The sequence below is a fragment of the Megascapheus bottae genome, chromosome 4 (genome assembly GCF_031878675.1).
Source record: "Megascapheus bottae isolate mThoBot1 chromosome 4, mThoBot2.hap1, whole genome shotgun sequence".
In the NCBI taxonomy this organism is placed as follows: domain Eukaryota; kingdom Metazoa; phylum Chordata; class Mammalia; order Rodentia; family Geomyidae; genus Megascapheus; species Megascapheus bottae.
The window spans coordinates 4,256,479-4,275,928 of NC_143512.1; the positions used below are offsets into that span (position 1 = coordinate 4,256,479).

Here is a 19,450-nt window from a genome sequence, read left to right on the forward strand (position 1 = left end):
TGCCACACACACACACACACAGAATGAGAAGAGGAGGAGGAGGAGGAGGAGGAGGAGGAGGAGGAGGAGGAGGAGGAGGAGAGCCTAGATTTAGGCCATTCTGGATACACTAATTAGTGACACAGTCAGCAAATCAGGGCAGGAAACTGCTGAGACCCAGGATGTGTTGGGATTGTAGGCCCCACAGGACAAAGGAGGCCTCCACGAAGTAGGCAACAGGAGCTTCATTTGTTTGGGTCTGGGCTAGCTTTGGAGTGAGACTCCTTGAAAGGCCCCCTGGGGGAAAGCAGGAGGGAGGAAGAGTAAGAAGTCTGCATACCTTGGGATGTTCATTAAGAAAAGATGGCAGAAACTGTGAGGGGGCTTATGTGGACTGTCTCCTTTTTTCTAGACAGACCCCACCCCTCACATCACTCTGCCCTGCCTCCCCTCAGTCCTGGCTCCAGTGCTGGGCTGACTGGTGGAGGAAGCTAACAAAGGATGGAAGGCTTACCTTAGGATATCCCCCCTTCCTGGCACTGAGGCTCTGGGTCTACTGACTTTCTCTTGGCCTCTCCTTTTTCCTCTTCCTCCCTCTCTCCTTCCCCCTTTCTCTGTGAAGCCGGAGAATCTGCTGCTGGCCTCCAAACTTAAAGGTGCAGCAGTGAAGTTGGCGGACTTTGGCCTGGCTATAGAGGTGGAGGGAGAGCAGCAGGCATGGTTTGGTGAGTGCTGCCAAGAGTGGCAGGGGTGGCAGGGGGATAACAAAGGTGACTGCTGGGTGACAGGCCTGGCCTAGGCAGGGCTGTCCCCATGTTGGCAGCTTGTTGACTCTTGTTGCACCTACCCTGGGGCTCCTCTGTGTCTGCACGCCAGAGGTCCATGTCTGATGGTACAGATGACAGGGCAAGCTAAGAAGTATGGGAAAGGTCTGGTGAACTTGAAAGAGCTCTGATGACCCAGCATGCTCTGGGATTTTGGTAGAATGGCCCACATTTCAACAATCTGGGGCTAGTTTTTCGTGGCAAGATTCATTCATTCATTTTGGTGGTAATGGAGTTTCAGCATAGGGCTTTGTGCTTTTACTGATGAGCTATGCCTCCAGCCCTTAGTAGGCAGTGTTGATCAACGATAAGAACTCAGCTCTGGGCTCACATCCCGACTCTGCTGCATAAGAGGCGTGTGACTGTCGGTGAGTCATTTCGCCTCTCTGAACCTTGGTTTCTTTATCAGCAAAAGAACAGTAAAACTATGCTCCTCAAGGTGGTATAAAGGTCACTAAGAACAGGAATAGAAAGAGCCCAGCTCAATGCTTAGCACATATACTCAGCAGCTAGGAATAATTCCTAAGGCTACTCATTAATGTATTTTATGTGTCCTTCATTCCAACAAACCCTCTCAATCCTGGGGAAATATGTGCCAGATGAGGAAACTGAGGTCTGGAAGGTAAAGAAACCACCCAAGGGCCTCAGGGGCACAATGAGAATGGAGACCAAGCTGCTGCCTTATAGGCAGCTCCCACCCAGGAGTATGGAGAGCAAAGGGCTCGGCTCTCAGCCCAAAGCTGACGAGGAGCCGCATTTCCCATCTTGAAGGCCACCAGCAAGTGGTTAGCTAAGGCTGCTTGGGAGAGCCAGAGCCAGTGGGCAGAAAGGAGCTCTGTGATCCATTGCTGCTGTCTGGCTGTGGGCTCTGGAGTGGGGGAGAGTGGCAGGCATGTGATGGACCCATCGGTCAGGTTGGGTTCCGAGGTTGTGCTGAGGATTCACAATGCAATTTCAGCTGGGAGGTGTGGGGGGAGGCAGGGTCTGTCTTCCGGCTCCAGGGCGACCCGCATCCCCTCTCCCGGCAGGATCTTGCTCCAGGTTACTCACGTGCCAACCTCTGTGTGTGTGTCTGCCTGTGTGTGTGTCTGGGGAGCAGGGTTCGCAGGGACTCCTGGATACCTCTCCCCAGAAGTGCTGAGGAAGGACCCGTACGGGAAGCCTGTGGACCTGTGGGCCTGTGGTGAGTGCATCCCTGGGCCCCTCTCTCCTTCTCATGGGCCATCCCTCCTTCCTCTTTCCTCCCCACAAAGGGCTTAAAATGGTCTTGGTCCTCTCTCCAGGGGTCATCCTGTACATTCTGCTGGTTGGGTATCCCCCTTTCTGGGATGAGGACCAACACCGCCTGTACCAGCAGATCAAAGCCGGTGCCTATGATGTGAGTGCCACTCTTCTCTCCAGCACCCCCTCCCACCCCAGGGCCCCCTCTAGGCTCCAGGGAGAGCCAGCATGCAGCGAGGTCCAGAGATCTGGGGACACCCCTTCTGCCTGCCCTCCTGGCCCACTTAGACCCCTCTGCCGCTCTCTGGCTCTGGGGCAGGGGATGAATCCCAGAGAGGCAGGAAAGCTGTAGGGCCACGTGGTGAACATGAGAGGCTTAGTGGCTTGAGGCTCAATGTTTTGGGTTAAAAGGCCTAAAAGGCCAAACAACACCGATATGGGGGTAAAGAATGAGGATTGGCCATAGTTTTTCTCTTTTCATATATAAAAACACTCACAATAAGGAACACTTCTGTAACTCTTCCGACTGCTTGACTTTGTGCATGACATTTAACCCTTAGCTCCATCTGTTACCATATAATTGTTATCAATTCATTTTATAGATAGGGAGGTGAAAGCACAGAGAGGCAAAACCATTGTCCAGATCACATAGCCCAAATATGGTAGAAGTGGGAATTTGAACCTCTGAAATCTGGCTCTTTGTGAGCCATGCTTCTCACTACCGAGCTATACTGCTTTTCCATAAGGCCAGGATCTAGTACGTGATGTGTCATGTGATTTAGATGGCATTTTATGTCCATAGGGATGGCTCAAGAGCTCGTATGACTTTCTCCAGATCTCACATAGAAGACAGAAGCTAGACTCGAACCCAGGCGTAGTTTAGACTGTGGCTCTTGGGTGTGCTGCTCTCTAGGCAAGTCCCAGGCTCAGAAATCAGAGACAGGTCTCCTTTCTCATTGGCCATGTCCTAGGGTCAGAAGACCCTGGTCCTTTCCCTGGTTCACGGGAAGTTCCAGGTGGTGGTTGTGGAAGCTTGAGTGGTTAGGCAGTAGGACCCCTGCCTGCTCCCCTGCCAGTCAGGGGCTGAGGGATCGCAGGGGTGGCCTGGGGCAGGCTGGGCAAACCTGGCCTCTCTGCCCCTTCCAGTTCCCGTCACCGGAATGGGACACCGTGACACCGGAAGCCAAGGATCTTATTAATAAGATGTTGACCATCAACCCATCCAAGCGCATCACAGCTGCCGAGGCACTCAAGCACCCCTGGATATCGGTGAGCTTCAGAAGCCAGGGTGCTCAAGGACTTCCCCCGCCTTGGACCTCATAGCCCCAATGTGGGGCTCGGGAGGCTTCATCCGGGAGTCTCTGACCTCCTAGCCCTTGAAGATGATATAGAAACGAGCAAGACTCTGGGCTGGAATCCAAACTAGGGGTGATACTGGCATTGCCTGTCTCACACCAGGACTTCAAGCACCCTGTGCCATCCCCTAGAACAAAAATTATCCTCCCAGTGATGCTAGCCACAGCTCCAGGAACTACCTCCTCACTGCCCCCACCCCCAACTCCCCTTTTTTTCCTCTAGCACCGGTCCACTGTGGCCTCCTGCATGCACAGACAGGAGACCGTGGATTGCCTGAAGAAGTTCAATGCCAGGAGGAAACTGAAGGTAACAGGCCATCGTCCTTTGACCCCTGACCCTCACTCCCTTCCCCAGGCTCACTCATTCTTTCCTCATTGATTTAACATGCACGTCTTGAACACTACTGCATGCTGGCTGGTGGGGTTGGGCTTTGAGGAGTGAGCACAGGATTAGATCCTGTCCACACCCCATCTGTGCTGTGTGAAGAAGACACACAAGCACCCAGGATATTTCCAGCCACTGGTGCATGCTGTGCCTCAACAGGGGAGGATGCCAGAGTGCAGTGGCACTCCTGGGTATGGAAGGACTTGGGAAGGAGCCCAGGAGGCCTTCCTGGAGTTAGTGGTATTTAAGCTAACCATGAAGGAGAAGCAGGTATTAGCCCCCTGAAAAGTCAAACTAGGAAGATGTTCCAAACAGAGTAAAGAACCTTCACAGCCCTCTGGAAATGACAGCATGACCTCTTGGGACCACCAACGCTTCCCAGGGGCTGGAGAAAAGCTGTCTGGGAAGGAGACTACAGTGAGGTCAGAGATCCAAGGTGTTACATGCTAAGAATGATCAAGTCACTCAGAGAGTGACTGTCATCCTGAGAAAGCTACTGTGGGATCCATGTGGCCCAGAGTGACCTCTCTTAGCAGGTCCTGTGAGCCCACAGGCAGAGACAGCTCCATCTGTAATAGGCAAGCCATCACACTTCCAGCAAGGACACTGGGTTTGGCCAGGACCGTGGCCTAGTGGTAGAGTGCTTGCCTAGCACGCACAAAGCTCTGGGTTTGATTCCTTGGTACCACATACACAGAAAAAGCCAGAAGTAGGGCTGTGGCTCAAGTGATAAGAGTGCCAGCCTTGAGAAAGCCCAAGGATGGTGCCCGGGTCCCAAATTTTGGCCCCAGGACTGGCCAAAAATAAAAGAATACTGGAGGACATATGTGGAACCCCTGGCTCTCTGGAAACCTCCTCACCCAGGCTTTCCTTGATGTTTTACAGCAAGGACACAGGCCAGGGAGTGATGGCTGGCACAAGCTAGCAGAACTGCACAGTACCCCAAGCCAGCATGGGAGCCATGCAGGCCTCAGGAACGCTTAACATCACAGACTAGTGGATTAAGAGAGCATCCACCTTGGATTCAAGTCCAAATCAGAGTGTCAGGGCCAGGAAGGCTTTATCCCCCAGAGACACATTTTTCTCCTTGGGGTCTAAGCTCAAGGATTGTGGAGGATACACTGGTCTTGAAGAGAGGTGCTCTCAGCCAAGTAGGAAGACTCGTGGCCTGCTGTACTTGCCTAAGTAAGAAAGAAGCTTCCATGGCCTTTAGACAACTCCACTGGCCTTAAGTTCAACAGCTTGAGCCAGATAGACTATGGACTTAGCGATATCCACACCCTGGATGGCCCTGTCCCAAGAGCTATGTGAGACAAAGCTGGCTTCTCCAGGGAGCGGGAACTGAGTCTGGGTGCCAGATGGTGGGAAAATGATGGGGAGAGGGCAATCTATGTCTCTGAAGGGTGTTCCTGCCTGTCCTCCGTGGCCCTTCTGTTCACGTTTCTCTTCTTCTCCTCATGGCCACCCCCTTCCTGGCCTCCTCTTCTGTGTTTGCAGGGAGCCATTCTCACCACCATGCTGGCCACGAGAAACTTCTCTGGTAGGTAGTGGGGCTGGAACCCCCACTCTCTCCTGCACTAGTCTTCTTGGATCTTTGCCCTGTGGAGTAGTTGAGTGAGCCCAGAATGGGGGCTGCAGGGGATAAGATGTGTGGGGTTTAATTCACTTGCCGCAGACCTGTACACAAAGGAGAAGAAATCAGAAATCAGCAAACCAAGACATCCATAGTAGGTCAATCTGGAGATTCTGGGGGTTTTCTGGCTGGGCCAGTCAGAGGGGAAGGCTTACATAAAGTCTAGGGACAGCCTCAGCCACATACCACTACCATGGGAGCCCCGTGGCCCAGCTGCCCTCAAGCTCCTGCTCACGTGACCTCACTGGCAGGCAGCAGGGGCTGCTGTCATCTCCCTTTTCCAGATGAGGATGCAGAAGCTCAAGAGGTGCTTTCTGACTCCCTCCCTCCCACAGTTCACAGGACTAGAGAGAGGTAGAGCCTGCCTTTAGCACTGCTTTGACAAACCCAGAGCAACAGGTCATAACCAGACTGGGCCAACAGGAGAACAGCAAGAGCCTACCAGGCCCGGGTCCAATGCAGGCTGGTCAAGGCAGGGAATACCCGAATACCCTGGCCCTGTGACCCCAAAGACAGAAGAGGAAGAGATTAGCAAGCAGCTCTTGTGGCACGTAGGCCAGTGCCAGGCTGGCACCACCCAAGGCCTGTCTCTAGGGGAGCCCTGGGCACTGACAGGAGAACAGATATAGACTGCAGATATGGCAAAGCTCACCTGGGGCGCCCTTGGATGGCCCTGGGCCAGCACAGATGCTTGCCTGCCTTGCACATTGCCAGAGGTCAGCTCTGAGCAGGGCACAGGCCTGGCTTCCACGAGAGGGGCCATTTTGCCCGTGCGACCAGCTGGGAGGGAGGAACGTGGCTTATCCCTAGACAAAATCCTGCCATTTGTTAGGTTGAAAGCCAAGCCACCCATCCCAGACATTTAGAGTCTTTAAACAACAACAGTAATGGGCCAGGAGTGTGGCTTAGTGGTAGAGTGCTTGCCTAGTATGCATGAAGCTCTGAGTTCAATTCCTTAGTACTGTGTACACAGAAAAAGTGGAAAGTGGTGCTGTGGTTCAAGTGGCAGAGTGCTAGCTTTGAGCAGAAGTGCTCAAGGATAGTGCCCAGGCCCTGAGTTTAAGCCCCAGGACTGGCAAACAACACCAACACCAACAGAAACAGTGGCAACTGTTTCTGAAGCATACTAGTTTAGAGTCACAGTGAAGGCCCCATGGATTATATCCATTTCTAAATATGCTGTACAGTTATGGCTGTTATGGCTAGCTAGATAGACAGATGTTGAATAGCTATGGCTATATATTTTGACCCTGTGTTTGATCCCCAGCATGTTAAAAAGAAAAAGAAAACCAATGACAAAAAAATGGAATTTTAAAAAGAAATATGTTGAACTCTGGCCCTAGGAACTATCTCTGAGAATTGTCTTTAAAGCTAGTGCTCTACCACTTGAACCACAGCTCAACTTCTGACTTTTTAGTGGTTCACTAGAGATCAGAATCTCATGGACTGTTCTAGTTGGGCTGACTTTGAATTGTGATCCTCAGATTTTATCCTCCTGACAAGTCAGAATTATAAGTATGAGCCACCGGTGCCTGGCTTGGAATGAGTTTTAACCCTGCAAAATTCAGAGATTTTATACAAAACCTGAGATTTCTGTGATCTCTTAAAAACCAGAATCTGGGCACATTGGACATAAACCCTCCTTCAGGACCATGGGCCCCTGTCCCCAGGCCTCAGTCTTCATTCCCTGCTTCACAATGTCTGCAGCCAACATCCATTCCTCTCAGGCCTGAGACCCAGAGTTGCCGCCTACAGTTCTTTGTAAGTGGGAAACAAGGATGAATCTTGAGGAGTCATAGGTGATCATATGGGGTGTAGGAGATTTAAAAGCAGGGCCAGCCGTGAGACCATCCCTCAGAGGCCCTAAGGCATGGATGCCCTGGATCCAACTCCCCAGTTCCTACTTTCGGGACTGCCTGGAGAAGGACCAATCATAGCTGCCACATACTGAGCAACAACTGTATACATAGGCTCAGTGCTGTGCTAAAGAACTTCCCGCAGTCCTGCCTGTCTCCCTCACTTAAGGCACTGCTTAAGGTATGAAGAAGCTAGATGCCAGGCAGGACAAGACTGGACATTTGTGTATTTCCTGGCTGATGCCCACTGCCAGGGCTCTCCAGCCAGGAAATGAGGAGGCAGAAAAGGGATATGACAGAGGTGGAGGCGGGGGGGGGGGGGGGGGAGCTGTTGTTGTTCTGTAGGTGGCCAGCCACCAGGAATATAGGCATCCTTAGTGTGTGATCCAAGCGTCTGGGATTGCAGCTGGGGTGGAAGGAAGGGGCTGGGAACTGGACGGGAGTGAGCCCCAGTGGGGGCATCTGCTTCTTGTCACCAGCAAAATGCAGCCTGCAGCTGTCTAGAGTGAGTAGGCAGGACTGACACATGACCTCTGAGGCAGCAAGGGGCTAAAATTAGAGAAGGCCAGGGCGGGCAGGCATGTTAGGGGGAGCGTCCAGCCCCAGCCAGGCAGCAGGCCTCAGTGGTGACTACGATCCAGAGGGAGTCCCCAGGCGGAGACAGCCATCCCGCCATCTCAGAACAGGCTGGACACAGACTCCACCCAGGAAGCCAGAGAATTGTGTTTGAGATCACTGGGATCTCATGGCTACCAGTGGGACACGAGCAGACCTGGTTTGCTGAAGAGGGAGGAGGAGCAGCAGGAACAGCAGGAGGAGGAAGTCTCTCCCCAGCTGCTGAGCCAGCTCTGTTCTGACATCGTCCATCCTCAAGCTCCTTGCCGGCTACTTGTGGATGCTGCTTTTTCTGGCCCTATGGGCCCTGGTGCCCTGCCTGGTATTGCTAACCCTCTACTTTCTCTCCTCCACAGGAGGGAAGAGTGGAGGGAACAAGAAGAATGATGGTGTGAAGGTAAGCTCCCTGAGAGCCCGGCAGGCCTATCTGGGCAGAGTCTCTGCTCACCTACCGGGAATGGCTTTTCAGGCTCAGGCCTTTCTCATGGTGTTCTGGAAAGACACAGTCATATTCCTGGTCAGGATCTGGTCTTGCTTGGTGGAAATAAATGTGTGCATGTGTGTGTAGGGGGGAGGGTAGCTAGCAGGAGGGTGGGGGAAGGAAGAGCTGGTGTCTGGGTTGAAGTGAACACAAGGAATGAGACAGATCAGAAAGAGTTGATTTTGCGGGAGGTAGTGGGCTGGAGGTCTGTGAGCAAGAGAATGCAAGGAGGGACAGAAATGGTGACAAAAGGCAATCTCCGTCCAGGTGTGAGTGGACTGAACACACTAGTTGATTCAGGAGGCCCATGGAGGATGGCCAGCCATTCCCTTTGATGTTGGAATCCACAGGTCTTCTCTTCCCACCAAGACCCACTGGCTCAGGGCCAAGGATCCCTTTCACTCCTCACTGGGCCTGTCCCCTGTGCCCGCCCCTGGTGCCTGAGCTACTCTCCTCCATGCCTCGCTGGCCTCTCCTTCCATCTTTTCTCTCCTTTCCCTCTGCACTTGGTAGGAGCCTGGTTCCCTGCTCTCTGCACGCTCTCTTCATACTCAGTTCCCTTACAGGTTCCCATCTCTGGAGATCCTGCTTTGTTCTGGGCTTAGAGCCTGCCTGGTCAGGCCCGGGGCTGGACAGGCCCAGGGCTGGCTGGGCCCAGGACTTGGGGCAGGGTGAGACACCGTAAGAATGCAGGCATCTAGATGTGCTGGTGGCTGCATGGTTCTGTTCATGATGGCACGTATGGTTTTTAGATCTTGGGTGGGCTGGAGGAGGTCTGGGGTGGATGGCCAAAGCCAGGATTGGCCTCACCTCTGCTCTTTGGGTTCTTCTGTTTGAGTTTCCCTTAGTGCCAGATGTGGACTTGTGATCATTTTTAATTCTCTAGCTTTAAAAAAAAATAACAAAAAAACAAAAAACAAGCAAAAGCAAAACAAAACAAAACAAAACAAAACCATCTTATTGTTCTCCCTTCCTACACTGGTGCTAGAAAGATACAGGCCTTGTGATGTTTCTACTAGTGATAAACTACATGCAATGGTAATTCCCTTAAATTGTGGTGGAGCTGGAGATTTCCTGTTTCCTAAAGTTTTTAATTTTTGTTGTGACAGCTAGGGTTTGAACTCATGGCCTTGCGATTGCTGGGCGGACCCTCTTCTGCTTGAGTGATGCTTCCAGCCCTCTTGGTTTTGATTACTTTTGAGACATGGTTTTGCTTTTTTCCTGGGTCTGCTGGATTGCAATCCTCCTATTTACTCTTCCCACCATACCTAGGATGACGGAACCATGTTACCATGCCCAGGTTTGTCTCTTAAGTACTTTTGGCCTGAGGGAGCTTCCAACTGTGGTCTTCTCTATGGAAGCCTCCTGGGTAGCCAAAATTACAGCCATGAGCCACCGCACCCTGCAGCATATTTCCTGTTTTTCAGTACTTGTTTTCTTTTGTAAAGACATAGTCTTGTTATTTAGCATTGACTGGCCACGAACATCTAATCCTCAGCTTCCCACATGCTGGATTACAGTTATCTAAGACCACAGTCATCTCTACTGTTTCTCTTCTACTATATCTATCTGAAGATAGATAGGTAGGTAGATAGGTACACAATTTCTAACCATGTGTTATACTGCCTATAGTATTTGGCACACTCATGCACGTGTTCATGGTTTTAGCCTTGGCACAATAGGCTATACTTTATACTCTAAGGGTATAGCAAGTCTGTGCAAGGATACTCTACAATGTTTGAATAACTACAAAATCACCTATTCACAGCTCACAGAATGGACCCCTGTCATTGAGTGACATGTGACTACACAAAATTATTCTGGGAGGCCCTCTGGCATCGATATGGAGGAATGGGATGGGGAAAGGCCCTACTGGCTAGCACTGGCTCCCTGGAGTAATCTTAGCTGCTTATGAGCCTGAGAGCCAGAGGATCAAGGTTTAAAGAACATCCAGGAAGACAAGTCTATGGAACACCAACTCCAAAAATAACCAGCAAAAAGCCTTGGGCCGGAAGTATGGCTCTAGGGGTAGTGCACCAAGCCAAGTGTGAAGCCCTGGGTTCAAATCCCAGTACTAGCAGTAAAAGACAGAGAGAAAGGAAGGAAAGAAGGAAGGAAGGAAGGAAGGAAGGAAGGAAGGAAGGAAGGAAGGAAGGAAGGAAGGAAGGAAAAAGGCCCAGTTTCCAAGGTCTAGGCCTCTTACACTTATCTCAACCAGAGAAGTTGGTTTCATAGCTGTTGAGACAACTGGGCAGGTTCCCCCACAGCTGGTATTTAAACTCCCTGAGCCTGCCCTTGCTCTTTCCTGCAACGAGGTCACAAGTATTCCCACCTCCTCGGCTATGTGTGCGGATTATCTGGGATAATGGGCATTTTGAGCTTAACACTCTGCTACTGTGTGATACATACTCAGCAGACGGTGATGTTTCCCACAGGAGACTTTTCAGGAAAGTTGCTCAAGAAATGATTTGGAAAACACAGGAAGAAAAGCCGCCCTAATTTGTAAGGTTAATACACACTTGTCCCACATGTAGCTCTGGCTTGCTTGCTCTTTGGGTGTGCCTGAGCTGGCTGGCTCTTCCATCCAATGCCAACAGGCAACTGGAGCAGCTAGGCCGCAGACACTGGTGAGCTGTGGTGCAGGTCAAGGGAAGGGAGGGATAGAGAGAGGGGCTGTGCCAGTTTGTCTGGCAGGATGGAGCCCTGGCAAAGGCTGCCAAGGAGACATGGAGCATGGCGTCTCTAGGGGCCTCCCTTCAGCTGGGGATGGGGTCACAACTCTGTCTTGATCTTCACGGGAGGAGTTGGAGGACAGCAGTGGGTAAGAGCAGCTCAGACAGAGCACAAGGGCTCTGTTGTCACCACAGGATTTTCCAGGTGCTCAGCTGGATCAAGCCTCATTCAGGAGAGACCCCAGTGACTTCTAGGATGGCCTGGGTGTGGATGATGAGAAACTTAAAGGCCATTCCTGGCCCAATTTTTGTAGCTCAGCTTCCTTCCTTCTCATGGGACGCTGGCAGTGTCATTCAGAGGATCTGCCCCAGCCCCTGCCTACACCACTATTTTGGGAGGCAGAGAGCAGAGCAGGGGTGGGGGAAGGTAACAGGCATGTTTGCTCAAGTCAGGAAGTCATGGGTTCCAGTCTGAAGACCAAGTCTGGTCCTATGGTCTGTGCAAGGCAGAGCACAGGCTCCTGGTGGATTGTAACATTCACATACCCCATCGAAGGGAAATCGGTGCTCTTCCTACAACCCAGTCTTCAGACCCTAGCCTCCCACTGTGGGGTTTCATGAGACAGCATGGTTGCCTGGTTGTCTGGGAAGAGGCCAACTGGTGGAGTTACAGAGGTGACTCCCCTGTACTTCACAGGCCTTTAAGGACTTTCCAAGGTGGATACTCAGGTTTAACCATTCTCGCATATGTTCGAACCCCACTTCTGCATGGGGTTCTAGAGAGGTAACTCTTCCAACTCAACTCTCAAGTGCCTAGTAGGTGGAATGGTCAGCCACCACTGCCCGTGGCTTCTACAAAGCGGGGCCCACTGCTCCCACCCCTCACCCCACTCACTGCCCCTGTTGATGTCCCATCCGTGCCGTCGTGACTTCTCTCCCATGTCCCATCCTGTCACTGTGCGTCTAGATCTGATGCAGTCTCTGCTCTGTGTTTCCTCTTCGTGTCCCGCCTGGAACTTCCTGGCCCCTGTACGGCTCCTCAGGTTTCTGTTGACAGCTGAGTAGAGTGGCCTGACCCAACTCCAGCCAGGGAGGAGGCCAGCACCAGTCAGGAAAGGAGAGGAGAGGAGAGGAGAGGAGAGGAGAGGAGAAGGGAGGAGAGGAAAGGAGAAGGGAGGAGAGGAGAGGAGAGGAGAGGAGAGGAGGCTCACTACATCATAGACTTAGCCTAGAATTAGATCTGAGACCCTCAAGGACTCTGTGGTACTTCTCAGGGCACAGGCCTGCCCAGGGTTAGCTCAAATCTTTTCTTTCTCCCTATCCTACCCCATGAAGTAGCCCCTAGGAGATGGCTGGCATCTCAGATATGACAGCAGCCCGGGACAGAACAAGCCTTTGAAGAGGGATCAGCGTGGGAGTGCCTAGAGGCCCCAGACGGAGGACCGAATCCTACACTCAGGGCCTGCAGCAACACTCAGTGATGACACTGGCTTGCTCAGAGAGCTAGGACAGGCGGCTAGCTGTTTCTGGGCCTCAGCTTCTCATTTCCCAATATACCATGCTCAACCTGCAGTCCTCAGTGAGTATGGATCTTTACGACTGCGAGCTCTAAGCCAAGCTCCAGTGGCTCATGCCTTTAAATGTAGCTAGTAATGACACTGAGATGTTAGAATCTTGACCAGATCAGGTAGACAAGAGTCTTATATCCAATTGATCAACAGAAAGTTAAAAATGGAGATATGGCTCAAGAGGTAAAGTCATGTGGGGGGAAAAAGCGAAAGGCGTAAGGCTCCCCCAAGTTTAAGACTTGGTGCTGGAAAAACAAAAAAGGCTGTGCACTCTGATCGCACAGGGAAAAGTTGGTCTCCATTTGTCCTCTAGCCCTCTCTAGCTGTACAGCAAGTTCAGAGGATACTAGACTAGGCCAATGGGCAGAGCCACGAAGACTCAGGGTATGGATTCAGTATAAAGGAGCCAAATAGGACAGTCTCTATGACAAAGGCCACTGCGAGGACGCCCTGAGGCCCCTAGGATTCCTGAGGACATTATTGCAAGTGGAGATGACCTAGCTTCCACCTCAGACACATTTCTACAACTCCTCCTTGGAAGGGGTTTCTCTGAGGAGACTTAGGTCTGTACTGTTGACAGGTTTCCTGAGGCTGGGCATGTAGCTGAGGGGTAGAGCACTTGCCTAGCATGTGCAAGGCTCTGGGCTCGATCCCCAGTATCACACTCAAAGGCAAAACGGAACTAACAAAGACTAATGAGTTTCCCAAATGATCACCATACTTAGAAGTGGGGTTCGGTTCTATCAGCCAGATTTCCGGGGAGCCTAGAGGGAGACTTTGGCCTCATCTTCAGACCTAAACCCCTTTCATCCGTCAAATCATTGGATTCTGGAGGCCTTGGGTAACTGACATCCAAGAGCCAGAGCTGCTTCATCCACTGAGTGAGGTGTGGTGGGCAGCCCTGATCCAAGACAGGGCTAGCCTTGAACTTGGCCATTAGATCAGCAGACTCAGGTAGCTATACCTAGGAAGGCAGAACTTGAGGCTGAGTGGCCTGGCTCTGCCAGGCCAGCGGTGGCTGGTGGCCCTGACGCCTGTGGATGGCAAAGGACCACTGAGGATGACCCCGAGGCCCATCCTCCTTCCAAACCTCCCTGCTGTCGTTTCTCTGCTCCCTGCCGTTTTCACGCTGTGTCTTTTCCTGTCCCATCTCTTCTCCTTGTTTTTCCAGAAAAGAAAGTCCAGTTCCAGCGTTCAGTTAATGGTGAGTGTCTGCCGTCTCCCAAACGCCGGTAAATGCTGGGCTTCGGCCCTGGGCCTTGGCCCCTTGCTCCCTGGCTCCTGCCCTTCCTCTTGCAGGTGGCATGGGAACCCGGGGCGGGGAGAGCGTGTCCAGGGAGTGCTTGGTATGTGTGCCTCGTGTGACATGTGTGTGTGTGTGTGTGTGTGTGTGTGTGTTGTGTGTGTGTGTTGTTGGTGTGTTTCTGTGGACACTCCCAACTCTGCAGCCCAGACACACGAGGCGACAGCAGCCCTGCCATTTCCCTCCAGTCTAGAGGTGCACTTGAGTCTAATCCCACGTCCAGCCTCTGGCTTCTGCATAGGCCTCATTTGAGGGCTTGGTTTGTGCTGATTGTGGCCAGGGTGGGGCTTGGTTTGGCCAAAGCAGCATGTGCCACCCTGGAAGAGGAGCCATGCCCTGCTTCTGTCAAAGGTGCCAGGGGTGGCCCGGTGATCCATGTTCCCTTTCTTCTGACTCCATGGCTGTCTGAATCAGTTGTGTGGATTTTCCTCCCCTCTGAAGAGCCCACCCTCTCTCACACTGGACCCTTTCTCTCTGTCTTCCTCTCTGCCAGTGTGTGTATTTCTTCCCCATTCTGTGGCCACCATGGTGTCTCTTGGCTCTTCCATATCCCTTCTTTGCTCCTTAAATGGAATCCCCTCCAAAAAAAACTAAAACAAAACCAAGAACCCATCTCAGCCCTCCCAGAAAGACCAGGCATCTCCTTTGCAGGTATCCCTCCATCCCGGGCCCGTCCCAGCCACTGGCTTTGCGGGGGTGCCCCCTCAGGCCGGAAGGGTTTGCAGGAAGCATCTGGACAGCTGAGCCTGCTAGGCGTGCAGACATGGAGCAGGTCGCCAGGAAGCTGGGGCGCCCCGATGAGCCTCGCCCTGCCCTGCGTGCCAGCATTCCTTACCACCACCCTCTTCTCTTTGGCAGGAATCGTCAGAGAGCACAAACACTACTATTGAAGATGAAGACACCAAAGGTAGGGAAGTTTCCCCACCATGGGAAGCTTTCCTGTTGGCTTGACCCTTGACCCTTGCACAGCCTCACTCGTGTTCACTTATGCAGCCAGTTTAAGGTGCCCTGAGGGCATGGCTTCCTTATGTGGCATCATGGAAGTATGCAGGTGGGGTTTTCTTATTTTAGACTTGGAGATTTGCTTAATTGTTTAGTTGGGGAAAAAATAGTGACCAGATTCAAATCATGAGTGGATAGTAGTGGCATGAAGTTTTCTTTTAAAGTAAGTGTTTTTTGTTTTGTTTTGTTTTTTGTACCGAGGATGGAACCCAGGACTCTTGCTAGGCAAGCACTTTGCCACTGAACCTGAACTACATGCCAGTCCTTTGATGTTTGTTTTTGTTCTTGTTTTACCAGTCCTGGGGCTTGAAGTCAAGGCCTGGGCACTGTCCCTGAGCTTCTTTTGCTCAAGGTTAGTGCTCTACCACTTGAGCCACCGCATCACTGCTGGCTTTTTCTCTGTGTGTGGTACTGAGGAATCTAATCTCGCTTCATGCATGCTAGGCAAGCCCTCTACCACTAAGCCATCTTCTCATCTTCCCACCCCTATTTTTTTAAAACTATATTTTGTGTGTGAGTTTTTTTCTTTTTTCCCCAGGTCCTGGGGCTTGGACTCTGTGCCTGGGCACTGTCCCTGAGCTCTTCAGCTCAAGGTTACTGCCCAACCCTTTGAAGCTCAGCGCCACTTCTGGTTTTCTAGTGGTTAATGGAGATAAGCATCTCGCTGGCTTTGAACCTCCATCCTCAGATCTTAGCCTCCTGAGTAGCTAGGATTATAGGTGTGAGCCACCATGTCCGGCGAGGATCTTTTTTAAAGTGAGGTTTTTAAAGTGAGTGTTTAAGGGTGACATAATTTAAAAATAAGACGAGGTAATAAGAGTAAAGGAAGAGAGAGAGTGAAAAATCTAGAAAGTTTCCTTGGTCAGAGTACAGGAAACCAAGACCAACAAAAGATCAACCATACCAACCAAAAAATCTTCAGATTATTGTGCCAGCAGTTGTTGAGAGCTCCCAGATGATCTGGGCTTGCTGGTACTTATACTTGTAATCCCAGCACTCAGGAGGTGGAGATAGGAGAATCTTTCATTCAAAGCTATGACTCAAAATGAGAAAGAGAGAGACAGAGACAGAGAGATGTGGGGAGGTAGAGAGGGGGTAAAAAGAAGGAGAAATGAAGGGAGAAATGAAGGAAGGAGGAGAGAGGTAGAGAGGGAAGAAGGAAAGAAAGTGGTGACTATAAAAGAAGAAATAGCCAGCCACAGTAACCTTACACCTATAATCCCAACTACTCAGGAGGCTGAGATCTGGGGGTCTTGGTTCAAAGTCAGGCTGGGCATGAAACTCCATGATACTCTTATCTCCAATTAATCATCAGAAAACTGAAAATGGCGCTGTGGCTCAAGTGGTAGAGCACTTGTCTTGAGCTGAAGAGCTCAGGGACAATGCCTAGGCCTGTGCCCTTTCCCCAGAGCTGCATCTAGCCTGACATACACATTTTCACAATAGCCCCACAGAACACACCTCGAGAAGGAGGGGTTAGGGTTTGCACCCAGGCAGTCTGGGCCTGGCAGCCAGCTCCTTGATGGCCTTGCTGGGTGGAAAGCACACGGGGAGTGTGGAAGAGGAGCTTGGTGCTATTGTCTTTGATGGTTAGCAATGTCCGGGTGTTCTGCTTGTACCAGGCACCCAGCCCAACCTTACTTTTGTCCTGCCCTACTTTTGTGTATGTGTAAGTATATGCTGATACTGGGGCTTGAACCCAGGGCCTGGGTTCCCGAGCTATTTTTGCTCAAGGCTGGCACTCTACCACTGGTGATTAATTGGAAATAAGAGTCTCACAGACTTTTCTGCCCACGTTGGCTTCGAACTGGGATTCTAAGATGTCAGCTTCCCGAGTAGCTAAGATTACAGTTGTGAGTGGCTGGCCTCACCCAGTTCTACGTGTATGTAAGGACAGGGAGATGAGCTGGTTCAAGGGTTTGCACCCCAGAGATCATTGGGGTGCCTCTGAAATAACATAAAAGATATTGACCTGGAGAGAGCCTAGCTATACCAGATGAGAGACCTTTCAGGATTTTAGATAATTTTCTTGAAAGAGAATCCAATAGGGATGAGCTCTGGCTCTGGTAGAGAGCATTGCTTAGCTTCCATGAGGCCTTGGGTTTGAATGAAAAGTAAAGGAAAACACACACACACACACACACACACACACACACACACACACACACACGTCATTATATTTTTGTGTAACTGCAGTTTAAGTTTTCAGGTGATCATGCATGACATGTCACACTGGTTCCTGGTGGCCAGCAGTCTGGGAGTGAGGGGGTACGGGGGGGGGATGGAAGGGGGCAGAGCTGGTCTGCACATGTTCCTTTCCAGCCAATCTCAACTTGTGGGATTCTGGGAATAAACACCACAGCCCGGTACCAATGCATCCTTCTAAAGAACCGCCAGCCACCAGCCCAGGCCCAATGAGCCAGATCAAATCGTGTCCCCAGCCCAGCCCCTGATGACTCCAGTTCCACACGTCTATGGTGGCCAAAACTATGGACCCTTAAAGCCACTCCTCATAACTGAGACTCTCTGCCCCAATGGGGTTCTGAGGTGACTATATATGCCTCAGAATCCTCAGAGCAGACAGGAACAGTAGGGGTGACCCCAGCCTGTACCTCCCCACTGGAGTTCATTTGCTGGGTGACCCTGGATAACTTACCTCTCTGAGCTTCTTGATGATGGTAGTGGCAACCTCAGAGATTACAGTGTGGATGAAATGTAAGGCTGTGTATAAAGCTGTACACACACAGCATTTGGCATGTGGTAATTGTCTAAAAAAGAAATCTTAATTTTTTTCCCCACATTAGAGTTCATAGTTGAATGACAGGAAGCCTCATGACATTTTCTTAGAACATCAATTTTACTCAGACTATTTTAAGACAGATATTTATATATTAAATAGAGAAGTATTTGGAATAGACGTGTCAGAGACACCATCCACCAGGGAGAATGACTTCCGGTTGTACCCTTAAGAAGCATGGGTGCCAGCCCTATTCTTGGCTTTATAGAGAGGACAGGAGAAAACAGTGTCTTGAATTTTTGTTCTCGTCTGTCTCTCTTAGAGAGGAGGAAGAGTACCTTGGGATTATTCATCACAGGACTGGGTCCTTGTTCCATGCCTCAGTTTCCCCAAGTGTGAAATGCCCTCAAGTGTCCTTCTGTTGTCCCCAGACTCCTGGGTTTAGAGAAATTTCCCTGAGAAGCATTTTCTGGCATTCATTTGTCAAGCCTTCTTACTGAGTGGAAACAGTGGATGGCTGGACTGACTCGGGCACGTGTTAAAGTTTATTAGAACTGCCATCCTCTGGGGAACAACTTTACCTATAGAAGGAAAGGGAAGGGAATATTTCAGAGCACCTCTACCTACATGCAAGGCCTCTGGCCTCCGCCAGGCTTTCCTCCCTACTTCTCTGCCTCCTCCTGATTTGCTCTATGCAAATTCTATCTTTTCTTGAACCTGAAGAGCCACCTGAGAAGCTGGGCAGAGATACTTCTGGAAATATCAGCTAGGAATGCTGTTCCCATCACAGCCTCAGTAAGCTGTGTTATCTCAGGAGATTGTCTAAACCTCTTGGGGGGTCCTTTTTCATTAGGAAAGCACCCCCATATAGTCTGAGCAATACCATCAATGGTTACTGAGCAAATAGCTATTGGACAAATGAATTCTGCACATAGCAGTGGGACACAGCTGGGCAGAAAGAGCCCAGATCAGAGTGGACTTCAGGTTCATGAAGCACAATAAAGAGGGGTGCATTGCTGTTTACTGGCTTTCATCTGGTGGCAAATTTGGTGCTTTTGGAGGCAGTGCCTTAGGCAATCAAGGAGGGGACATTACATGGTATAGCCCTGGTATCAAGAAGCTATCCAGACTGCTCAGGAACCTGGAAGGGAAGGTGGCAGCTCCTGCCACCACATTCCCTGAGTCCTAAGAAGTTTGGATAAAGGGAGGGCAGAGCTGGGGCAAGAGCTCACTCCAGGAGTCCAGAGAGCTGAAAGACAACCAGATGATAGCTAGGAGGGAAGAGGTCTCAATTGGAGCCAGGCAGAGATGCACATAGCAACTATGGTGTAATGACGGAGGGCTGCCTGGCAGGCTGCCAGCCCCAAGGCCTCAACTAAGGCTGAGCTCTGCATCCTGGGCTGCTGGGATTTGAACCTGTCCTGGCTGGTGACTCAGGCCTGCTCTCAGGATACACTTCCATGTGTAGGATTGCAGATGACAAAGGGCCGCAGCTCCATTCACAAAAGTACCAGGTGTCATTCACATAAATGAGTGGAACATGAGTGCCATGAGTGCCACATCGGGAACTGGTGGTTTATGCCTGGAATCCTAGCTACTCAGGAGGCTGAGATCTGAGGATTGTGGTTCAAAGCCAGCATGGGCACAAAAGTCCGTAAGACTCTTATCTCCAATTAACCACCAGAAATGGAGCAGTGGCTCAAGTTGGTAGAGCACTAACCTTGAGCTGAAGAGCTTAAAGACAGCACGTAGGCCCAGGGTTCAAGTCCCATGACTGACCAAAAAAAAAAGTACGAATGGACACACTTTGAACTAACTT

At 51.0% G+C, this 19,450-nt stretch overlaps 1 protein-coding gene across 2 annotated transcripts in view; it reads left to right on the forward strand.

Moving 5' to 3' along the window:
- Positions 1-19,450, forward strand: part of Camk2a (calcium/calmodulin dependent protein kinase II alpha) — a 63,994-nt gene that overhangs the window by 34,419 nt on the left and 10,125 nt on the right. For both annotated transcript variants that reach the window (XM_090331231.1, XM_090331230.1), the window contains exons 7-14: positions 602-704; positions 1,903-1,986; positions 2,087-2,181; positions 3,171-3,293; positions 3,603-3,686; positions 5,262-5,304; positions 8,225-8,265; positions 14,751-14,799. In XM_090331231.1, coding sequence (XP_090187357.1) covers positions 602-704; positions 1,903-1,986; positions 2,087-2,181; positions 3,171-3,293; positions 3,603-3,686; positions 5,262-5,304; positions 8,225-8,265; positions 14,751-14,799 — 622 coding nt within the window. The remainder of the gene's footprint in view (positions 1-601; positions 705-1,902; positions 1,987-2,086; positions 2,182-3,170; positions 3,294-3,602; positions 3,687-5,261; positions 5,305-8,224; positions 8,266-14,750; positions 14,800-19,450) is intronic.